Here is a 23,892-nt window from a genome sequence, read left to right as displayed (position 1 = left end):
ATGAAAATGTCCCGTGACATCACTTCCTCTCCTGTAATGTAAACACAGGAGAGGAAGTGATGTATTCTCTCCTCCGTGTCGGTATTTTTCGTTCCGGCACCGAGGAGAGAGCATCGGTGAGTTGCACAAGCACTACACTACACAGTAGAACATGCCAGGCACACTCACACCCCCCCTTTACCCCCCGATCACCCCCCAATTACCCCTGCCCCCCCAGTCACAGTGACACCAATTGCTTTTTTTTTTTTTTTTGCATTGGTGTCATTTGTGACTGTAATAACTGTTAGGGCAGTTAGGGTTAGCCCCCTTTAGTTCTAATGTGCCCCCCTAACCCCCCAATAAAGGTTTAACCCCGTGATCACCCCCCCTCGCCAGTGTCACTAAGGCTGGGTTCACATTGCAGCGGTTTATGAGAACGAATGTGATTCGCACCGCACTGCAGTGCAAATCACATCCGATCTCTGTGCGATTCGAGTTCAGCCATACAGATAGTATGGCTGAATTCGTGTCGCACCCGCCGCACCCGCCGCAAATTCGCACGGGACCCTTTTTTTGGCCCGCAGCAGAATCGGATCGCATGGGTGTTCACACCATGCGATCCGAGTTTGCAGATCGCACTGCGATATGCGAACTGATCTGGGGGTGTCATTAACATTTCACTGACACTCCCAGCAGTTCGCATAGGGCAGTGTGAACTGCCGCTGGGAGACATGCGATGCGGGAACCCGCCGCGGATTCATGGCGTTCCCGCATCGCTCCAGTGTGAACCCAGCCTAATAAGCGATCATTTTTCTGATCGCTGTATTAGTGTCACAGGTGACGCTAGTTAGGCAGGTAGGTATTTAGGTTCGCCGCAGCTTTTTATAGCGCCAGGGACCCCCATATACTACCGCATAAAGCCCCCTGATTTCCCCCTAGTTAACCCTTTCACCAGTGATCACCATATAACTGTTACAGGTGACGCTGGTTGGTTAGTTATTTTTTTATAGTTTCAGGGCAACCGCCATTTATTACCTAATAAAGGTTTAACCCCCTGATCACCCGGCGGGTGTCATTTGTGACTGTAATAACTGTTAGGGCAGTTAGGGTTAGCCCCCTTTAGTTCTAAGGTACCCCCCTAACCCCCCCAATAAAGGTTTAACCCCGTGATCACCCCCCGTCGCCAGTGTCACTAAGGCTGGGTTCACATTGCAGCGGTTTATGAGAACGGATGTGATTCGCACCGCACTGCAGTGCAAATCACATCCGATCTCTGTGCGATTCGAGTTCAGCCATACAGATAGTATGGCTGAATTCGTGTCGCACCCGCCGCACCCGCCGCAAACTCGCACGGGACCCTTTTTTTGGTCCGCAGCAGAATCAGATCGCATGGTTGTTCACACCATGCGATCCGAGTTTGCAGATCGCACTGCGATATGCGAACTGATCTGGGGGTGTCATTAACATTTCACTGACACTCCCAGCAGTTCGCATAGGGCAGTGTGAACTGACACCGGGAGGCATGTGATGCGGGAACCCGCCGCGCATTCGTGGCGTTCCCACATCGATCCAGTGTGAACCCAGCCTAATAAGCGATCGTTTTTCTGATCACTGTATTAGTGTCACAGGTGACGCTAGTTAGGCAGGTAGGTATTTAGGTTCGCCGCAGCTTTTTATAGTGCCAGAGACCCCCATATACTACCGCATAAAGCCCCCTGATTGCCCCCTAGTTAACCCTTTCACCAGTGATCACCATATAACTGTTACAGGTGACGCTGGTTGGTTAGTTATTTTTTTTATAGTTTCAGGGCACCCGCCATTTATTACCTGTCTCACTAGTGTACCCCTAAATTTAGGGGTGTCTACTTTCCAAAATGGGGTCATTTGGGGGGGGTTTGTGCCATCTTGGCATTTTATGGCCTTCAAAACTGTAACGCCCTTAGAAAGCCTGAAGGCGGTGCTTGGTTTTCGGGGCCCCGTACGCGGCTAGGCTCCCAAAAAGTCCCACATATGTGGTATCCCCGTACTCAGGAGAAGCAGCAGAATTTATTTTGGGGTGTCATTTCACATATGCCCATGGCATGCGTGAGCAATATATCATTTAGTGACAACTTTGTGAAAAAAAAAAAAAAAAGTTTGTAATTTTCCCGCAACTTGTGGCAAAATATAAAATATTCCATGGACTCAACATGCCTCTCAGCAAATAGCTTAGGGTGTCTACTTTCTAAAATGGGGTCATTTGTGGGGGTTTTGTGCCATCTTGGCATTTTATGGCCTTCAAAACTGTAATAGGTAGTGAGAAGTGAAATCAAAAATTTACGCCCTTAGAAAGCCTGAAGGCGGTGCTTGGTTTTCGGGGCCCCGTACGCGGCTAGGCTCCCAAAAAGTCCCACATATGTGGTATCCCCGTACTCAGGAGAAGCAGCAGAATTTATTTTGGGGTGTCATTTCACATATGCCCATAGCATGTGTGAGCAATATATCATTTAGTGACAACTTTGTGTAAAAAAAAAAATAAAAATTATTTTTTGTCATTATTCAATCGCTTGAGGCAAAAAAATTAAATATTCAATGGGCTCAACATGCCACTTATCAATTTCCTTAGGGTGTCTACTTTCCAAAATGGGGTCATTTGGGGGGGTTTTGTACTGCCCTGCCATTTTAGCACCTCAAGAAATGAGATAGGCAGTCGTAAACTAAAAGCTGCGTAAATTCCAGAAAACGTACCTTAGTTTGTAGATGTGACAACTTTTGCGCAAACCAATAAATATACAATTATTGACTTTTTTTTTACCAAAGACATGTGGCTGAATACATTTTGGCCTAAATGTATGACTAAAATTGAGTTTATTGGATTTTTCTAATAACAAAAAGTAGAAAATATCATTTTTTTTCAAAATTTGCGGTCTTTTTACGTTTATATCGCAAAAAATAAAAATCGCAGAGGCAATCAAATACCATCAAAAGAAAGCTCTATTTGTGGGAAGAAAAGGACGCAAATTTTGTTTGGGTACAACATTGCATGACCGCGCAATTACCAGTTAAAGCAGCGCAGTGCCAAATTGTAAAAAGACCTCTGGTCATTTACCAGCAAAATGGTCCGGTCTGAAGGTGGTTAAAGAATTTCTTGGTATTTTTTTTGCTCTCCTCCTCTATGTGTCTTTCATGTTCTATCTTAGCCGTCCTTATTGCACCCTTACATTTCTTGTTGCATTCTTTATAAAGTCTGAATGCTGATGATGATTCCTCAACCTTGTATTTTTTGAAGGCCTTCTTTGCTTTTATATGCATTTTTACATTGGAGTTAAGCCATCCAGGACTTTTGTTCGCTCTTTTAAATTTATTACCCAATGGGATGCATTGGCTAATGCCCTTATTTAATATGTTCTTAAAGCAAACCCATCTCTCCTCCGTGTTCTTTGTTCCTAAGATTTTATCCCAATTTATGCCTTCTAGCAAGGTTTGTAGTTTAGGGAAGTTGGCTCTTTTGAAATTCAGTGTCTTTGTATTCCCCTTATGTTTCCCCATAGTGTGATTTATACTGAAGCCAATTGACCTGTGATCACTGTTACCTAAATTGCCCCATATTTCCACATCCGTTATCAGATCTGTATTGTTGGTAATCAGTAGATCCAGTAACGCTTTATTTCTAGTTGGTGCATCTACCATCTGACCCATAAAATTGTCCTGCAAGACATCTAGGAGCTGGTGAGCCTTAGATTAATGTGTTGTTCTCTCCGCCCAGTCTATGTCTGGATAATTAAAATCCCCCATTATGATAACACTTCCCATCCTTGCTGCTAATCCAAATTGTGATAGGAGATCTGTCTCTCCTTCCTCCCTCAGGTTAGGGGGCCTATAGCATACTCTCAGTATTATTTTCCCCTTAGCTTCATCCCTTTGGAGCTCTACCCATAAGGATTCCACCTCCTTCCTAGCTCCCTTAGTGATATCATCTCTCAAATTCTCTTGTACATTATTCTTGATATATAGGCATACCCCTCCCCCTTTTTTACCCTCTCTATCTTTGCGATAAAGGGAATACCCTTGAATGGTTGCCAGCCAATCATGAGAGCTGTTGAACCAGGTCTCCGAAATTCCCACAAAATCCAAATCCTCCTCGTACAACAGTATCCCTAGTTCACCCATCTTGTTCACCAGGCTCCTGGCATTGGTGAACATACTACATAGTTTAGACCGGTCACATATTATCCTCTTATTGGGTGTTCTGAGATTGCAAATAGGACTTGCTACTATACTTACCTTGGGTTCATGTGCAAGCTCAATTACCTTGTGTATGATTCTGTGGCCATAGGTACGCCTGGAATCCTCCTGCTTTTGTGAATGGCCATTGTGAAATGGTCAGCTGGCCAGCCTGAGCAGCTTATATCCCTGGTAAGGGGTGGGTCCCCACCATCATGAAATCCCACCAGTGAGGTGGGAAATGGCGACAAACATTGGCATACAAATCCACCACGGAACCCAGCAAGTCCCAGCCCCAACTAGATGGAAAGAGGGAATCTGCTCCATGATCAGGGGTATTAATGCATTAGCAGAGCATCCAATCATGATGCTGACGCATAGAAGGCAAGGCCCCACCCACCAACCTGTTTAGGGGGATAGTGGGGGAAGGGGGAGAGACTGCTATGCATTGCAGCCCCGGGGTCAGAAAGCCATCCCGTCACCCCCCCCCCCCCCTCCCTCTCATCCAGGGCTGAAGGAAGTACACTATATTGTATCCCATATACTATGTCTAATACCTCTTTATTCCAGCAATAAAAGCCAGGGTGTATGACTATAGATATATATGGCGATTTTAAAGTTTTAAACATAAGTGGCTCATTATAAAAGGAAATGTAAATATAGGATGTAAATATGACTAAACAACTATTGTTGTTAAGGTGTTGCAGGTCACTGGGAACGTGGGTGTCTTCTACCCTATTTGGCAATATACTAATGCGACCTGACACAACCTGATTATAGCAAGTGTATCATAGTACATTGCGTCCTGTATCGCAGATTGGCACTCTTTACAATGTGATTTGTAATTAATCATTAATTTTATGAATGGTACGAACATGGTATCCATTCAGTGAAATGCCTCATACAAAGTCCCATTCCTTTCTCTTTTCTGCTGTTTAATACACATTAGGGCTTAGCCACTGCTATAATCAGGTTGTGTCAGGTTGCATTAGTATGTATATTTGACCATACATGATTGTAGGGTCAATCAATTCAACTGAGGGCACACTTTGACAGTATGGAAACAGCACTAGAAGACACACAAAGAGAAATTAAAATACACACACCGCACAATTTGTTCGAAAGACGTTTATTGATAAAGTGTATTGATTTGAAGGACATTTGACATTTTTACATAGAAAACATAGAAAAGTGACGGTAAAAACTGTAAAAATAAGTTTTGTTATTCTTTTTTTTTCGTTAACTTTTTTGTCTGAGTATAGATCTATGGTTGTACCAAGCATTTTGGTTTCATATTGAAAAATCTAACCACCTGAACCATATTCACTCCTTTGATTCATTTAAACGTTTCAATCATATCTTCCCTTTCTCAGAAACATGATTTTTATTCTTTATATTTGCAATTGCATATAAATTAGCGCTGCCCAAATATTTGTTATATTATATTTTGGTCACATTTATATGAGAGTGTGAAAAGGTGATAGTAGCTTTAACTAAGGGGTTGCATAGCAGATAACAAGGCACAGATATATTTGCACTTTATTGTTTGTATTTGTGCGATTTTGATTGTATGGTGTATGGGTAACCATATGCTTTCCTATGATTTCCTTATTTGCACAGTTTTGCACTATAGATATGTGTATATATGTATATCGCTCGGTTCTCAGTGTAGAGGCACTGGTGGACAGATGCACCGTACCAATGCTGCATCCACCTTGGAAAGGGTCCTTTCACACGGGGCGGATCAGTTCTGATCCGCCCCGTGGATGTCCGTTTGCTCAGCGGGGATCACTCCGCCGATCCCCGCTGAGCAGGGAGATGACAGGTCCGTCTCTGCACACTGCGCAGGGACGGACCTGTCACAGCGCCGCTCTCCCCTATGGGAGATCGGATGACGACGGACCGCAGTGCCCGTCGTCACCCGATCCGATCCGCAGACGGATGGAAAAATAGCTTTTTCCTCCGTCACACTTTTTCGGATCGGAGCGGGTCGGATGTCAGCGGACATGTCACCGCTGACATCCGACGCTCCATAGAGCTCTATGGAGCACCCGTTCAGGTCCGCCTGAAAAACTGACAGGCGGGCCTGAACGGGACGTCAGTGTGAAAGAGGCCTAAGCATGATTCTGGAGAAAAAAAAACAACATACATCTCTTTTAATGAAATAGTAGAAAAGGGCAGGAAAAATTTCTAGCCAAACAATCGAAAGACAAATCTTGGTTTTAACCAACAAAGTACACAAAGAAGTAAACCCAATGTCTGAAAAAGAAAGAATAGAGAAAGTAACCTATTGTAGATCATGCTGCCCAGTGATGCAGAGCCACGTCAGTTATGCCCTGTACACACAGTCAGACTTTCTGCCGGAAAATATGCGATCGGATCTTGTTGTCGGAAAATCCAATTCTGTGTGGGCTCCATCGGACTTTTTCCATCGGAATTTCCAACACACAAAGTTTGAGAGCTGGCTTGAAAATTTTCTGACAACAAAATCCGATCGTTTAAATTCCGATCGTGTGTAGACAATTTTGACGGACAAAGTGCCACGCATGCTCAGAATAAATTACGAGATGAAAGCCATTGGCTACTTTATAGTCCCATCGTACGTGGTTTACATCACCTCGTTCTTGAACGATTGGATTTTCCGACAACTTTGTGTGACCGTGTGTATGCAAGACAAGTTTGAGCCAACATCTGTCGGAAAAAATCCGATGGATTTTGTTGTCAGAATGTCCGATCGTGTGTACGAGGCATTATTATGTCTGATGCCCGATGACCTCCTGAAAGAAAAAAAATGCACCAACACATGTCTGGACTTGCTCCCTCCTACTAAATTACAGCTCTGGTGAATGACAGCTGATGAAAACAAAGGGGTTGGGTCTCCTAGGTGGTATCATTGACCATATATGGTTTTTGATTATATAAGGTATGTATAAATATGTAAATGTGTTTTAAAGAGGAAGTAAACTCTGATCCATTACTTGTACCTATAGGTAAGCCTATAATAAGGCTTACCTATAGATACGATAAATATCTCCTAAACAGGCACTGTTTAGGAGTTATTTAGTATACATGCAGCAGATGACATCATTGCATGCTCTGGAGTGACGTCACGCGCCTCTGGCCAACCACACAGCCAGAGTCCATGGACCCTTAAGGAAGACAGAAGAAGATGCAGCCTACAGCAGCGTTGTATACTAGCACAATATGTCAGGTCATGAAAAAAACAAAAAAACTGCCAGTTTACTTCCTCTTTAACCACTTTCTGCCCAAGGCCGTCATATGACATCCTGGACTTTCAGTGGGAATAGCTGAATGATGCCAGCAGCCACCGACATCATTCAGATATCCTTGTTTTCAGCCAGAGATTCAGTGCACCATAAGAACAATCATAGCGGCAGTTCCGCCACTTGATCATTCTTACAGGCGATGGGATGGGACACCCCCCCTCCTGCCGCCATCCGGTGCTTTTCTGGACTCTCCCGTGCCATTGGGAACCTGGAGAAAGAATCGTCCGGCACCGGATGATGGCGATAGAGATTTCCAGTGACCAGATGGTCACCAGTCATCTCTATTACTGTCGTTATGACATCACGCCTGGTTTCCCAGAAGTAAACAAAGCCACGATCGTGGCTGTCAGCATGGAATCTGTGAAATTGTTTTCACAATCTCATGCTTTCAAGCCTGGAGGAAAGATGTCATGAATGTATTGAAGTGGTTAAAAATGCAAAATTCTAATAAATAACATGTTAGGTGGATGCCATGACCCTGTCTGTGAAGTGATGTTTATGTGGGATATATACAAGCTACTGTAGCAAAATTGCCATTTACCTAGAAAAAAATGCTTTTGAATTGGTAAAAAAATTATTCAACTTTTTGGTAAAATGCATTGTATTTAATGGGGGAGCCAAAGTTTTAACCACTTCAATACCGGGCCTATTCTGGCACTCCTCTCCTACATGTAAAAATCATAATTTGTTTGCTATAAAATTACTCAGAACCCCCAAACATTATATATATTTTTTTTAGCAGATACCCTAGGGAATAAAATGGTGGTCATTGCAACTTTTTATCTCACACAGTATTTGCGCAACAATTTTTCAAACACATTTTTGTTTGGAAAAAAAAAGTTTCATGATTTAAAAAATAACAAAACAGTAAAGTTAGCCCAATTTTTTAAATATAATGTGAAAGATGATGTTACTCCGAGTAACTAGACACCTAACATGTCACGCTTTAAAATTGCGCACACTCATGGAATGACGCCAAACTTCAGTACTTAAAAATCTCCATAGGCAACACTTTAAAAAATTTTACAGGTTAGATATTGAGAGTTACAGAGGAGGTCTAGAGCTAGAATTGTTGCTTGCGCTCTAACGCACGTGGTGATACCTCACATGTGTAGTTTGAATGGCGTTTACATATGTGTGCAGGACTAATGTGTGCGTTCGCTTCTGAGCGTGAGCTACCGGGGACAGGGGCGTTTTAAAAAACTAATTATTTTATTTTATTTTTTATTTTACTTCTTTTTTTTTTATACTTTATTTTTACAACTTTTTTTTTTTTTTTGATCACTAAACATCCCTTGTAATAGGAATCATTCATGACTGGTCCTCTTTATGGAGAGATGGGGGGTCAATAAGGCCCCAAATCTTTCCTCCAGGCTGGAAAGCATGAGATTGTTAAAACAATTTCACCGATCTCATGCTGACAGCCGAAATCGTGGCTTTGTTTACTTCCGGGAAACCAGGCATGATGTCATAACGTCGCGCCCGGGCCTCCGACGGTAATAGAGATGACTGGTGACCATCTGGTCACTGGAAATCTGTATCGTCATCATCCGGCGCCGGACGATTCCTTCTCCGGGTCCCCGATGGCACAGGAGAGTCCGGAGAAACACCGGATGGCAGCAGGAGGGGGGGGTGACCCCTCCCGTCACCTCTAAGAATGATCAAGTGGCGGAACTGCCGCTATGATCATTCTTATGGTGCACAGAATCGCCATCTGAAAACAAGGATATCTGAAAGATGCCGGTGGCTGCTGGCATCATTCAGATATTCCCACTGAAAGTCCAGGACGTCATATGACGGCCTTGGGCGGGAAGTGGTTAATTTTTCTTTTTAAGCATTACTTTATTTGCTGCTCCTTGCCAAATAGAATCATTAAGAAAAAATGTTTTCTTTGGTACATGTTTCCAAAGGCAGCACCCAGTCCTAATGCTATTTGATAATCTATTGCCTATTAGCCTAGAAAATGGGCATTACTTTGTTTTAGCATTCAGTTCTCATTCATTTCAAAGGGGTTTGATAGAGCACTTTCTCAAACTAAATCCATGTATGTTCAGCTCATCACTAGTCTTCTAGGTTGAATGATGGTCAAAACTTAAGCCTCGTACACACTACTAAGTTTTTTTTTTCGTTCAACTCAGCAGGTTGAATGAAAAAAAAACCTGACAGTTCAGGTCGGAGCAACTGTACTAACAATTCAATGTTAGTACAGTGATCTCACATGCTGTGCTATTGGGTTCTGACAGGGGGATACCCCACTCCCCCTCCCCCACTGCCAGAACACGCCAGTCAGTGCTCTCAGTCATTGGCTGAGAGCACTGATTGGGAGCCGGACGGCAGACCTTTTTCAGTCCTGACCCTTCAGCACGGCTGTCATACACATGGGCCGAATGTCAGCTGGTTTCTATTGAACCGGCCAATGCTGCCCGACATTTAGCCCGTGTGTACTAGGCCAGTGTTTCTCAATCTTTTTTCACTTCAATCATCCTAAAATGATAGACAATCTCAAGGCATCCTTTAAAATTATGGACAGTCTTGAGGCACTCCATTCTAAAATGTAAAAAAACTATTCTAATAGCATTACATAATGCAGCAACAGCCTCGCGTAAGGACACCCAATGTTAGAGGTGATTTACTCTTCCAAAGCAAATACACATTTGCACACTGGTACTGACTAGTATTCCAATGTTTCTCTTCTCCTTCAATCTCTCTCCATCACTCAGCTAATGTCACCCCAGTGCTGAGGGAAGGGGGCAGAGGAGGGCCAAACAAGGATTCTGTGGAGGCAACAGACATGTTCCTTATCAACTGGTGATGTCATTGGTTGTTAGAATGCCAGTGTCTAGAAAGTTGTAATAATGCATAATGAAAACCTGTGGCTTTTTGTAACTAAAAGGCAGGCTTGATCCACCTACTGGCTTGTATACAATTGTTGATCAATTTTTAGGCATTTTCCCAAGGCACCCCTGAAGAAACTTCAGGGCACCCCATGGTGTCTGGGTACCCTGGTTGAAAAAGGCTGTACTAGGCTTTAGACTTCCATTTCCAGTAACACTTTTTACATTTTGTAATACAATTTGTATTCTTTTTCAGGAATGTCATGGACACTTTGCCATTTCTACTTTACTTTCTGATTATTTGTTCATATCCAACAAATGGTCACAAGCCAAACATTTTATTGCTCATGGCCGATGATCTTGGAATTGGAGACGTAGGATGCTTTGGGAATAATACAATAAGGTAACCGGTAATTGTGGATTGTAATGTTGTTTTTTCTTACATAAAAGGAATATGCTTTTTCTCTCCATACTAGCAAATTTCTGCTCTTTTACCTGAAAAGTGTTAGGTATGTTTTTACATTTATTAGAGTATATGCACGGTTTTCACTCTCAGAAAATGAAATGTAAATATAGAATTGATGCTGTTGAACACCCATCTAATGCTGCGTACACACGATCGGACTTTCCAGTAGAAAATGCCCGACTGAATAATTTCATCTGATCGTAGTTGGGTGCAGCGGACTTTTTTTTTTTTTTTAAATCTGACAGACCTAGAAATAGAACATGTTTTAAATATTTCTGATGGAATCAATTCATGTCAGGAAAACCGTTCGTCTGTATGCTGGTCCAACAGACCAAATACGACACAAGGGCAGCTATTGGCTACTGGCTATTGAACTTCCTTTTCTAGACCCGTCATACGTCATCTCGTTAGAAACAAACAGACTTTGGTGTGATTGTGTGTAGGCAAGTCCATTCGGTCGGAACTCTGTCAGAAACTCAGTCGGAAAGACTGTCAGAGTTTATTCTGACGGTCCAGTCGTGTGTACGCGGCATAAGTATTGTGGTCTGTTGGAAATTGGTCAGTGTTAATTTTGAAACTCTGTGCTTCTACTTTCAGATGTTGCATATGTGTGCTTGTATGGGCCAGCATAGGCACGTTTTACATGTATTATTTTATTTATGGTTTCTTTTCACTTATCAGTTTACTAACGCTTAATAATTTCTCATTTTCAGGACCCCTAACATTGACAGATTAGCAAAAGAAGGTGTGAAACTTACACATCATATTTCTGCAGCTCCCGTATGCTCTCCAAGTAGATCAGCCTTTCTAACTGGCCGATATCCTATAAGAACGGGTAATTTATTGGTCAATTTAACAGAATAATTGGCATTTGAAACATTTGTAAATGTATAATAAATGTATGTAGTGCCCTCCTCTAGTTAGACAGCTAGCTTAAATATCATTTTTTTTGGTTCGCCATAGTGAGTTGAGCAAAGATCTATTGGTTTTATCTGTTCAGGGTTTCCTAAGCTGGGTTTTTCTCTCACCTGCTTCTGGAAGAATCTTCTAGAATGTAGGGCAGAGAGACTCAAATGACCACTATGAATATTTATCATGCCCAGCCAATCCCTGGAATAAGGCATCCAGAAGGTGGCTGGGGAGGTGATAAAGGTTTGGAAGGCCTTGCTAGAGTGTCTGCTCCTCTGCAGGGAGGGTTCCGGTTCTATTGGGGCTGCTGCCTCTAGGAGAAAGCTAGTGACAGAGATATCTGCAGTCTGGATATCAGCAAGAGATTGGTTGATATCCAGATATATTTGCTTGACGGCACTGGTATGGAGTCCTGGTCTGGAGAAGGATCCTTTATCTCCCTCACTGAGGATCTACCTGTGGATTCTGGGTGGCATACAGCTCCTGGGACATCGCAAGTAAAGACCTTAGCTGTGGATACAGATGTGGATGCAATGATGGTTAACTTGTTAAGTGCAGCTCCGTGTCCAGAGTGTCAAACAAAAGCTTAGTTTTTGTAAATTTGCTATTAATATTTATTGGAATGATATTAATAAGATCATAAAATAAAAGCATTTTACATTTACTTTGAGCAAACTAGTGCCCTTTAGAATAGTTTTTAGACATTCTCTCCCTAACTCCTTCTCTGATGACATAGAGGAAATTTTAATTCAGGAGTGTGTTTTTCCTTTATGGATGTTGCATTGCATTCCCATGCAATGTATTATCTCTCTCTCTCTCTCTCACTCTGCTTGGTCCTCTATTTTTTTCTTTCAAATATTTTATTAAGATATAAAAGGCAAAATTATACAAACAAACGAAATCGTACAATTGAAAACAGTCGCGACATAAGTATACAGCCAGCGACAAAAGTATGAAGATACAATAGAGTTCAATGTAGAACAGATTATAGTTTCCAGGTTCCAATAGCTCTACCAGAATGATTAGGTGACATATCAATTTTGGATCCGATATAAACTAGGGGGGAATCCTAAGGTCAGGAGACCCCATAGTAGGGTGAACCATCCCTGAAACTAGGGAGCAGAAACAACGTGAAGAGTATTTACCCAACTATAATATGGATTCAAGAGCAAACACAAAAAATAATTTAAAGTCAAACAGCAAAAAAGAAATGGGTAGAGGAAGCGAAGAGCAAAGATAAGAAAAGGAAGAAGGATGAAGGAAGGCGAAGAGACACAGGAGGGAAGGGGGACAAGGATGGGGTGGTCCTCTATTTTTTAAAATTAAATTATAGTTGTATATTAATTGTAGTATAACTACTGATGCTTCTCGTCCTTGTTCCATTTTTTTCTGTGTTTAGGCATGACAGGACACCGTGAGTATGAGGTTTTGTATTGGAACGCTGCATCTGGTGGTCTCCCCAGTAATGAAACAACATTTGCAAAGATATTAAAGCAACAAGGTTATTCCACAGGAATTATTGGTGAGTATTGCAGAGAATTATCCATATTTTGTGTATGTCCTTTTTCAGTGTCCACCTTGCTTAATCCAATCTTTGTTTTAGGGTTAAATGAGAAATATTGGGGTAAAGGCATTGTCAGCCTTTTTAAAGGTGTCAATCCACCTCAAAGCACCTTGTGCTCATGTTGATGGGGACAAAGGCCTCATCCCCACAACTCTGGTCTGTGGTTGTGGGGGTCTGCAGGCAGGGGGCTTATCGAAATCTGGAAGCTTCCTTTAACAAGGGGGCCCCCAGATCCTGCCCCCCATGTAAATGCATATTGGGCACATAATACCCCTACCTATTTACCAAGTGTAAAAATAAATAAAAACAGGAGGCAGTTTTTGACAATTCCTTTATTAAAAATAAAAAAACAGTGTTCCCCGATGTAAACCCATGATCGATCATGATGCTCGCCACACCGCCAGACCTGAAAAAAAAGAAAATAAATGCTTGGCCCTCAGCTAAGGCAATGCCTGGCTTGCAGTTTGATAGTTCTTATATAGGTAAGGGTGGGGCCACCTAGTGGCGGCACCCCCCCCATTGTGCCATCACCAACCCAGCATGCATCAGTCAGTGATCATATCACAGGGGCGGTGCCACCAGGTGACGTTGTCAGGTGGCTCCACCCCTTACCTTACTGTGCCGCCCGTTCGCTTGTCCCTCCTTTCTTGGACTGCCAGGCTGCCTGCTCAGAGAAGGATATGTTATGGATTGAGGGGACCTCCACACCATTTTTTTATTTTCACTTTTTTATTGCTGGCAAGGTTTTTTTGTTTTTTTTTTAATTCAGCTGTCAGCGGGGAAGCCCATTGGCAGCTGATGACTCATTGGCTTCCCTGCCCCGCTCCTTAACAACCAGCTATTCACTGCATCCTGAACCAGGGCTAAGAATGCACTGTGCAGCGCGGGGCGAACACCCGCCGATCGCCCGGCAACTTTAGGTGTTTGCTGGATGGGCGAACAGGTGAAATTTTGCTTGACCTGAATCGTCTGCCCAACTCCAATAGAGTATACCAATAGGGCACAATAAAAATAAAAGAACAAACAACACTCATAACATGGCAATACCTTTTAAAGCACCAGCTTACAGACAGGGATTATAACCTTACTTACTCTATCCAAAATAAATAAAAAAAAAGATTTTACCATTAGTTCTACCCTAAAGGATTTGTAAAGGCATTTTTTAAAATAACAGATGTGTTATACTTGCCTCCTCTTCTCAGGTACCCTGGTGGTGCTTTGGGCCCCTCCCTGCTGTCCAGTGCCCCTAAAGCAAGCCCCTTGCTATGGGGGTACTCATGCATGCTTGCTCCTGAGCCCCGCTCTCTGTGTCCATAAGACAGCCCCCTGCTCCCTCTGCACTGGCTGTGATTGACAGCAATGGAAACCAATGGCTCCTGCTACTGCATCTCAACCAATGAGGAGCAAGAGACCCAAGAGAACAGCTATCCTTGTGCACATTGTTAGATCAAGATCGGGCATAGGTAAGTATTAGGGGAGCCAAGGAAGGGGGAGCTGCATATTGAAGATTTTTTACCTTCATGCGTTAAAATACATAAAAGTAAACCTTCAGTCTTTGGAACCACTTTAACACAACTGAGTTGAGTTGCATCTTGATATAGTGCAGTCTTACCCTGTAGGCTCCCGATGCACTTACAAACACAGATACTAGGACCAATTTATAGACAGGATCTGATTAACCTACCAGCATGTCTTTGGAGTGTGGGAGGAAGCTGGAGTACCCAGAGGAAACACACACAGGCACAGGGAGAACATTCAAACTCCAGGCAGAGGGTGTCATAGTTGGGATTTGAACCAGTGACCCTATTGCTGCTAAGTGAAAGTGCTAACCACTACACCACTGTGCTGCCCTACTAAGGGGCTGTCATATGACTAGGACCATTATTTCCATCCAGCTCCTCTATTCATAGAAGCTGCTGAGATTTAACAGCTCTAAAATGTATAACTGAGGTGTAGTCTGAAAAACAAATGTGCTACTAAGTGAGTGTGATAAAAAACGTGAATGAAGCTATGTCCAAGAAAAAAATGCAGTGATAAAGCGATTTAAGAGAGGGCAGCCAAACCCTATAGTGTCACCACATATCTAGAAACCAAAATACAGATAAATGGGACAGCGCTCAATCTAGTGAGGTAATGAGGTGAATAATAATATCAAATGTCAAACGGCAAACAAAAAAATCCCTAATATCATAAATCATTTGTAGGAAATCTTCAAACCCCCAAACAATTTTAAAAATACATTTAACATACAGTATATAAACAGTGCACAGTGTATGTAAACAGGATCCATAGGAAAAATGCACATATAGAAAAGAAAAAACAGTGAATCACACTTTACAAATCTCTACAATATGTGATAATAGCAAATTCCAGTGTGAAGATGGTGAACACCATAAAAATAATTTATATATTGTAGACATGTCACTGGAGAAGTGGTTGAGGGGGTGTACATCTCACCTAGGTTGCTACACAGTGTGAGATGGTAAGTCCAGGATGGATCAGTTTCTCAGCAGCAATATGCTGCTGAGTTGTTATTTAATCTTGCCGGGCCTGGGTTTATATGGAATGGCAGGTAGGTTTGGTAGAGGGACCTGTCATTCCACACCCCCCATCCCTTGTTCCAGTTCTGGGTTTTGGATCAGGTGAGCTTTGATCCTAATTAGCCTGGGAAGGTAAAGGCTCTGCGGGCCTGCAGGTGTTTGCTCTCAGCCAGGGAAACGAACAGTCTGTGTGTTTGAGGAAGCTGCAAGCACAGCCACTGCTGGAGCTAAAATCCACCCTGCGATATCCAGGCGAAAGACGCTGTGTTTATAAGTGTCAGATAGGTGAGAAGAACCTGTTTAGTAAGCGCCCAGCCGGGCTAGGTTGTTTGTTTTTGTTATTATTTTGTTCCTGTTATACACAAGAAGCACGGTGTTGCTGTATATTTTGTTTGTTGGACTGTTTGTACCACGAATAAACGCCAAGGTCTGCTTTATAAAGTCCAAGTCTGCTGTGAACTGTGTCCAAACACACCCTACCCCGGGAAGATCCCTTACAATTGGTGGAGAATGCGGGCAACACGGTTGCTAGGGGCAACGGTGTGGACAGACTTGGCTACAGCTGCTGATGTCCTGGGTGAAAGCTGCAACTACACTCCAAGAACAGTCCAGCAACATGGAGGAGATGCTGAAGCAGTTTATGCAAGTGAGTTTGCAACAACAGCAGGCTCAGACAGAGGCCAATAGATGACATGAACAGTCCATGGCTGCACAACAGCAGATGCATAAGGAAGAGTTGCAAGCTTTGCGCCAAAGCCAACAACAACTTATCGAGCACCTGATCGTAAATCGAGAGGCGCCTGTGGTTGCTAATCCACCCACAGTGATGGGAGCCGCTCCAGAGATTTTTTTTGGGAGAAGGACTGTGCAGAAAGCGCTGCAAAAGATGACTGCTGAGGACGATGTTGAGGCCTATCTAACAGTATTTGAGCGCGTGGCTGAGCGAGAGAAGTTACCAGCCGCTGAGTGGGCAGAGGTAATTGCGCCCTATTTAATAGGTGAACCTCAAAAGGCCTACTATGACCTCAGTGAGCAAGAGGTTAAGGACTATACTCGGCTAAAAGAGGAGATACTTGCCCGACTAGGAGTTACTACTGCAGTCCGTGCCCGGAGGGTACGCAACTGGAGCTACAGTCTGGACAAATCAGCGAGGTCCCAGATGTATGACCTAATCCATTTGGCAAGAAAGTGGTTGGAGCCAGACACTTCTACTCCTGCACAAATCCTAGAGAAGGTCGTGATGGATCGCTACCTCCGAGCGCTTCCTACTGACCTGCAACGCTGGGTGGGACAAGGTGATCCTAAGAATGCAAACGAACTTGTCAACCTTGTGGAGAGGTTCCAGGCGACTGAGGACTACCTCCGTGATGTTCCTGCAGCATCTTCACCTCCCCGGAGCGCCAGATCTGTGCCGTCAGCTGGTAAGAGACTTCCATCTATTGGGGGAGTGTGGAGGGGTGCTGATGGAGGGAAAAGGGCTCAAGTGGTGTCTCAGGGACAAAAGACTGGTGATGGTCCCGGGTGGCTAAGGGGCTCTGAAAAGGACTCCTTGCCAAAGAGACCAGGCCCTATCCAGTGTTGGAGATGCCATGAGGCGGGACACGTGTCTGCCCATTGCCCTCTTACCACTGAACCCATGGAGTGTGACGCTAGCCGGCGTCAGTCGCTGTTTGCGGAACCATCTTGTGCTGCAGTTCCTGGACTAGAGACTGAACCGCAAATCTGCAATATTACCATCAATGACCTTCCCGTTGAGGCGTTAATGGACTCGGGAAGCCTTGTAACCTTGGTGCATGCTAGCCTGGTGGCTGGGGACTTAGAGTCTAAAAAGCATATGAGTGTTGTGTGCATACATGGTGATACCAAAGTGTACCCTATAGTGCTGGCTAAAGTCGGGACTGAACAAGGCACCGTACAATATGAAGTGGGTGTGGTAAAAAACCTCATGCATAATGTAATATTGGGGCGCGATTTTCCATTATTCTGGGCTCTCTGGGAAAAAAGAAAAATCCCCAAAAGGAGTGGGGATACCTCTAAGGGGGTTGCTTTGTCCCCTGTGAATGATAGAAGTGTGCAGGATGAAAATGATTGTTCTCCTTTGCAGGTCCTGGCTGGGGAGGAGGAGGCTCCTCCCACTGAGCAAAATATACTAGACTTAGAGGTGTCTAGGGATAATTTTGGCGCTGCACAATTACAGGACCCCACTCTCAAAAATGCGAGAGAGCAGGTTGCTGTTATGAATGGGGTACCTCAGGAACCAGATGCTGAAAAAAGATTTCCACATTTTTCGGTGACTAATGATCTTTTCTATAGAGTCAATAAGGTTAAGGATGAGATTGTGGAACAGCTTCTGGTACCTAAGCCGTACCGGCGTCAGGTGCTTGACATGGCACATAACCATGTTCTTGGGGGACACTTGGGGACTGACAAAACGCGAGAGAGGGTTCTCCAGAGGTTTTTTTGGCCGGCGATATATGATGACATTAAAAAATACTGCGAGTCGTGCCCCACATGTCAGGTTAGTGCCCCAGTGTCACATTTTCGCAGTCCTTTGGTTTCGCTCCCTATTATAGAGGTGCCTTTTGAGCGTATTGCCATGGATTTAGTGGGTCCCGTGGTAAAGTCAGCTAGAGGACACCAGTATATTTTGGTAGTCATAGATTATGCGACCCGCTATCCTGAGGCTGTACCCTTAAGAAACACTGCATCTAAAACAATTGCACGTGAGTTGTTTTATATGTTCTCTAGGACTGGGATCCCCAAAGAAATCCTAACTGACCAAGGTACGCCATTTATGTCAAAACTGATGAAGGAATTATGCAAACTATTTAAAGTCTCACACATCCGTACCTCTGTATACCACCCCCAGACGGACGGATTGGTGGAGAGATTTAATAAAACTTTGAAACATATGTTGAAGAAAGTGGTGGGAAAAGATGGTCGTGACTGGGATCATTTATTGCCCTACCTCATGTTTGCTATTAGGGAGGTGCCCCAAGCATCCACAGGGTTCTCACCATTCGAGTTGGTCTATGGTCGTCACCCTAGGGGTCTACTGGACATTGCAAAAGAGACATGGGAGAGTGAGTCCACCCCATACAAGAGTGTTATTGAGCATGTAGCACAAATGCAGGACCGTATAGCCACTGTAATGCCCCTGGTAAGGGAACACCTCCAGAGAGCTCAAGAGGCCCAAAGTAGAATTTACAACCGGTCCGCAAGAATCAGGACATTCAACCCAGGCGATAGGGTCCTTATACTAGTCCCCACTGTTGAGAGTAAATTCTTAGCGAAGTGGCAAGGTCCTTATGAAATTGTTGAAAAGATCAGTGAGGTGAACTACAAGGTGCACCAACCAGGTAGAAGGAAGCCTTTCCAAGTTTATCACATAAACTTGATCAAGCCCTGGAAAGACAGGGAATCCTTGGTGGCGACAAATACTGTTAATAATTTGTCACCACCAATCCCTCCAGTCAAGGTAGGTGATGCTCTATCAGTGTCACAGAAACAGGAGGCTCTGGAATTTTTACAGAAAAACAAAAACAAGTTCTCTGACCTCCCAGGGCGTACCCACCTCATCCATCATCACATTGAAACTGAGCCTAGAAGCAGAGTAAACCTAAAGCCCTATAGGATACCGGAGGCACGTAGGAAAGCCGTATCTGCCGAGGTAAAACGTATGCTTGATCTGGGGGTAATTGAGGTGTCACAGAGTGAATGGTCCAGCCCGATTGTGCTAATCCCAAAGCCCAATGGAACTTGGAGGTTCTGTAACGATTTCAGAAAGTTGAATGAGATCTCCAAGTTCGATGCTTATCCTATGCCCAGGGTAGAGTTGATTGAGAAGTTAGGTAACGCCAGGTACATAACCACCCTCGATCTCACAAAGGGCTACTGGCAGATTCCACTTTCTGGCGAGGCTAAAAAGAAAACTGCATTCTCCACCCCTGATGGGCTATTCCAGTATGTAGTGATGCCATTCGGGTTACATGGAGCGCCTGCAACTTTCCAGAGGTTGATGGACTTGATTCTGCGACCACATCGGGATTACTCAGCCGCCTACCTCGATGATGTGGTCATTTTTAGCCCTGATTGGGAAAGTCACCTCTGTAAGGTACAGGCCGTGTTGGATACCATAAGTGATGCAGGGTTGACCATAAATGCCGAGAAGTGTGCTCTAGCCCTAGAAGAGGCCAAATATCTGGGCTACATTGTTGGGAGAGGATTGATTAAGCCACAGCTAAATAAAATTGAGGCAATACAGAATTGGCCTAGACCCCTGACAAGGAAACAGGTTAGAGCTTTCCTGGGTATTACCGGTTATTACCGTAGATTTGTGCCGAACTTTGCCTCAGTTGCTGCTCCACTAACTGACTTGACAAAGGGCGGAAAGACAGCAATGGTCACGTGGACCCCAGAGGCCGAGAAGGCTTTCCAAAGCCTTAAGTCTGCCTTGTGCCAACCACCTGTGTTAGTTACCCCCAATTTCAGGCGAGAATTTCTGGTCCAGACAGATGCCTCTAACACAGGCTTAGGTGCAGTACTCTCACAAGTAGTGAATGGTGAGGAGCATCCGGTGACGTACTTGAGTAGAAAACTAACCCCGGCCGAAAAAAATTATGCCATTGTGGAGCGAGAATGTTTGGCAGTGAAGTGGGCCCTAGAATCTTTAAAGTATTACTTGCTAGGCAGGAAATTCAAGTTGGTGACAGACCATGCCCCCCTAACATGGATGAAGTTAAACAAGGAGAGAAATGCAAGAGTGACTAGATGGTTTCTGTCCTTACAAAACTTTAATTTCACTGTGGAACACAGGCCAGGGAAATTACAGGCAAATGCTGACGCATTGTCGAGGGTGAGTTGTCTGTGGGGACAAAAGGCTCAGCCCTCCGGTCTGAAAAAGAGGGGGGGGATATGTAGACATGTCACTGGAGAAGTGGTTGAGGGGGTGTACATCTCACCTAGGTTGCTACACAGTGTGAGATGGTAAGTCCAGGATGGATCAGTTTCTCAGCAGCAATATGCTGCTGAGTTGTTATTTAATCTTGCCGGGCCTGGGTTTATATGGAATGGCAGGTAGGTTTGGTAGAGGGACCTGTCATTCCACACCCCCCATCCCTTGTTCCAGTTCTGGGTTTTGGATCAGGTGAGCTTTGATCCTAATTAGCCTGGGAAGGTAAAGGCTCTGTGGGCCTGCAGGTGTTTGCTCTCAGCCAGGGAAACGAACAGTCTGTGTGTTTGAGGAAGCTGCAAGCACAGCCACTGCTGGAGCTAAAATCCACCCTGCGATATCCAGGCGAAAGACGCTGTGTTTATAAGTGTCAGATAGGTGAGAAGAACCTGTTTAGTAAGCGCCCAGCCGGGCTAGGTTGTTTGTTTTTGTTATTATTTTGTTCCTGTTATACACAAGAAGCACGGTGTTGCTGTATATTTTGTTTGTTGGACTGTTTGTACCACGAATAAACGCCAAGGTCTGCTTTATAAAGTCCAAGTCTGCTGTGAACTGTGTCCAAACACACCCTACCCCGGGAAGATCCCTTACAATATATAAAGTGCTATGATCCGGTGATATTTAGGCCAATAGTGAAAAGCTGGTGTGCTATCCCAAGGACAATCCACCACTGTATGCAATGGCCACTCACCTTAAAACAAAGGTTAATGCGCTGCAATAGAGTCAACCAGTCCTCCGATAATGATTGTTACTCTGTAACAGGTGATTCTCTTCATAGTGTAGTATAATAAACAATTTTATTTTAACAATGTAGTCACTTACAGTTAAAATTACAGCAATACGTGCAGTAAATCATGACGAAGGGGGTCACACGATGATACATTATCAAATCCGAACTTCCGGTCTCAGCCGGTTCCTCACAACGCGGTGCGTCACTGACATGTGACTTTCTCAAGGGCCATGTGCGAGCCGAGAAGCACCTGTTACAGAGTAACAGTCGTCATAGAGGACTGGTTGACTCTATTGAAGCGTAATTATTCTTTCTTTTAAGGTGAGCAGCCATTGCACACAGTGGTGGATTGTCCCCGGAATAGAGCACTGGCTTTTCACTATTGATCTGAATATCACTGGGTCACAGCACTTTATATATAAACTGTTTTTATGGTGTTCACCATCTTCACACTGGACTTTACAAATCTCCACAATACAAGACAATAGCAAAGTGTGATTCACTGTTTTTTCTTTTTCATATGTGCATTTTTTGTACTAATCTACTCTGTTTACACTGTGCACTGTTTATATATGTTAAATGGATTTTTTTTATTTTTTGGTTTGATGATTTCCTATAAATGATTTATGATATTAGGGGTTTTTTTTGTTTGCGGTTTGACATTTGCAATTATTCACTTCATTACCTCACTAGATTTAGCACCATTCCATTCATCTGTATTTTGGTTTCTGAAATTTATATATTTCACATGAGAGATCAGCAAACGGATGTTCAGTGATCTCTCACAGCTCTTGATAGCTCATTGAGTAAAAATTCATTTTTTACTTCTGCAAACTGTTACCCATGGCTAAATTGTTAATTTTGTTGTGAAAGCAGTTTAAACAAAATCACACTTCTCATCCCAAATAACAACATACCATTCCCTTGCATTTAACATGAAATTATATTGTTTTGAAATGTTAATTTCCAGTAGTATTGTATGGCAAACTGGTGTCTGGGATCTCTTACTGTATGTTCTAATTTTTAACAATCTTTTTTATTTTGTTGTGTCTTAATAAAATTGAAATGTCTTTATATATTATTTTTGTTTTAAACAGGAAAGTGGCACTTAGGTGTAAATTGTGAATCAAGGAAAGACTTTTGCCACCACCCATTAAATCACGGCTTTGATTATTTTTTTGGTACTCCTTTTACTCTTATAAATGATTGTGAAGCATCAAGACCAGGTGAAATGCTACTGAATTACAAGAAAAAAATGACTTTTTATGCACAGATTTTCACCATCACTGTGCTTACATTACTAGTTATCAAACTTTTACATCTAATCATTATTCCATGGAAGCTTTTTATTTTGGCATTTTTTGGTTCAATTTTTTTCCTATATTGGTATGTAGCCTTTGCATTTCTACCACACTGGAACTGCATATTAATGAGAAACTTTGACATTGTGGAACAACCAATGGATCTGGAATTAAAAGTTAGCCAGATAGTGGAGGAGGCCAAAGCATTTATTACCAGGTAAAAATAAACATATTATGTTTTCAATATAGGATCAGTAAAAGTTTATATGTGTTAGGGCTCATGCACACTGCAGCTAAAAAAAAAGCTACTTTTACAGGCATTTAAGCTTTTATTTCAGCTACATTTTGGGCTATTTTGCACATTTTTATTGAGCTTCCTTGAGCTTCTTTGATCTTCTTTGAGCTTTTTTGAGCATGAGGGGTTTTTTTTTTTTTTTTTTTTTTTTTTTTAGAAAACTCGCCCCTCTGCTCATTTATGCTATTTTTGTTTGTGTGTTTGAGCTTCTGTGAGCTTTTTCATGCGTTTTGGGGCACATAGGCATCTTTTCTGCTCAAACGTTCTCTTTTTTTTGTTTACAAACTATTTTTATTATTGCAGAAGGTCAAAGTTTACTACAAATGTATAACAGAAACATAGGTACATCCAATTTATATCAAGTATATACTTAATATGAGGTGAATGGTATATATAAAAAAGAACATAGCATTACAACTTAAGAACAATAATGGTGATATCTAAGAATTAATTTTTCTTATAAAGTTATATAATTTGCATTACTGTTTTGTTCTAAAATTATATTTATTTTTAGGTTACATTAGGTGATACTTAGGGAGGTGATATATCCCAAGGGGACCATTTTTTTTTAATGTGCATGGTGTCAAAGAGTTTATGGTGGATACATTATGAGAGTTGTATTTGTTCCATACTACTCAATACCTAGGACCAAGGGACTGTTGATGAGTGCCAGTTAAAAGCAAAATCAACCAGTGGATTAAGTTAAACAGCGTGTGTATTAATCTAGTATGCTGTGTGGGTACATTAGATATACGAGCAAACAATAAACACATCTTAGGGTTGAGGGGAATTTTTTGCCTATAATATGTTCAATCTTATATGCTGATTGTAAC

General features: G+C 42.9%; 1 protein-coding gene across 1 annotated transcript in view; it reads left to right on the top strand.

The window, feature by feature from the left end:
• LOC143982249 (arylsulfatase D-like) overlaps nt 1-23,892 on the top strand; it is a 57,540-nt gene that overhangs the window by 4,018 nt on the left and 29,630 nt on the right. The window contains exons 2-5 of the mRNA XM_077480814.1: nt 10,560-10,706; nt 11,483-11,604; nt 13,078-13,200; nt 22,561-22,981. Coding sequence (XP_077336940.1) covers nt 10,567-10,706; nt 11,483-11,604; nt 13,078-13,200; nt 22,561-22,981 — 806 coding nt within the window. The 5' untranslated portion in view covers nt 10,560-10,566. The remainder of the gene's footprint in view (nt 1-10,559; nt 10,707-11,482; nt 11,605-13,077; nt 13,201-22,560; nt 22,982-23,892) is intronic.

Source organism: Lithobates pipiens, unplaced genomic scaffold (assembly GCF_037356315.1).
Source record: "Lithobates pipiens isolate NorthernLeopardFrog02 unplaced genomic scaffold, aLitPip1_a1.2 Scaffold_16, whole genome shotgun sequence".
NCBI classification, from domain to species: domain Eukaryota; kingdom Metazoa; phylum Chordata; class Amphibia; order Anura; family Ranidae; genus Lithobates; species Lithobates pipiens.
The sequence above is the reverse complement of the archived record's forward strand: the minus strand, read 5'-3'. Positions and strand labels throughout refer to the sequence as shown.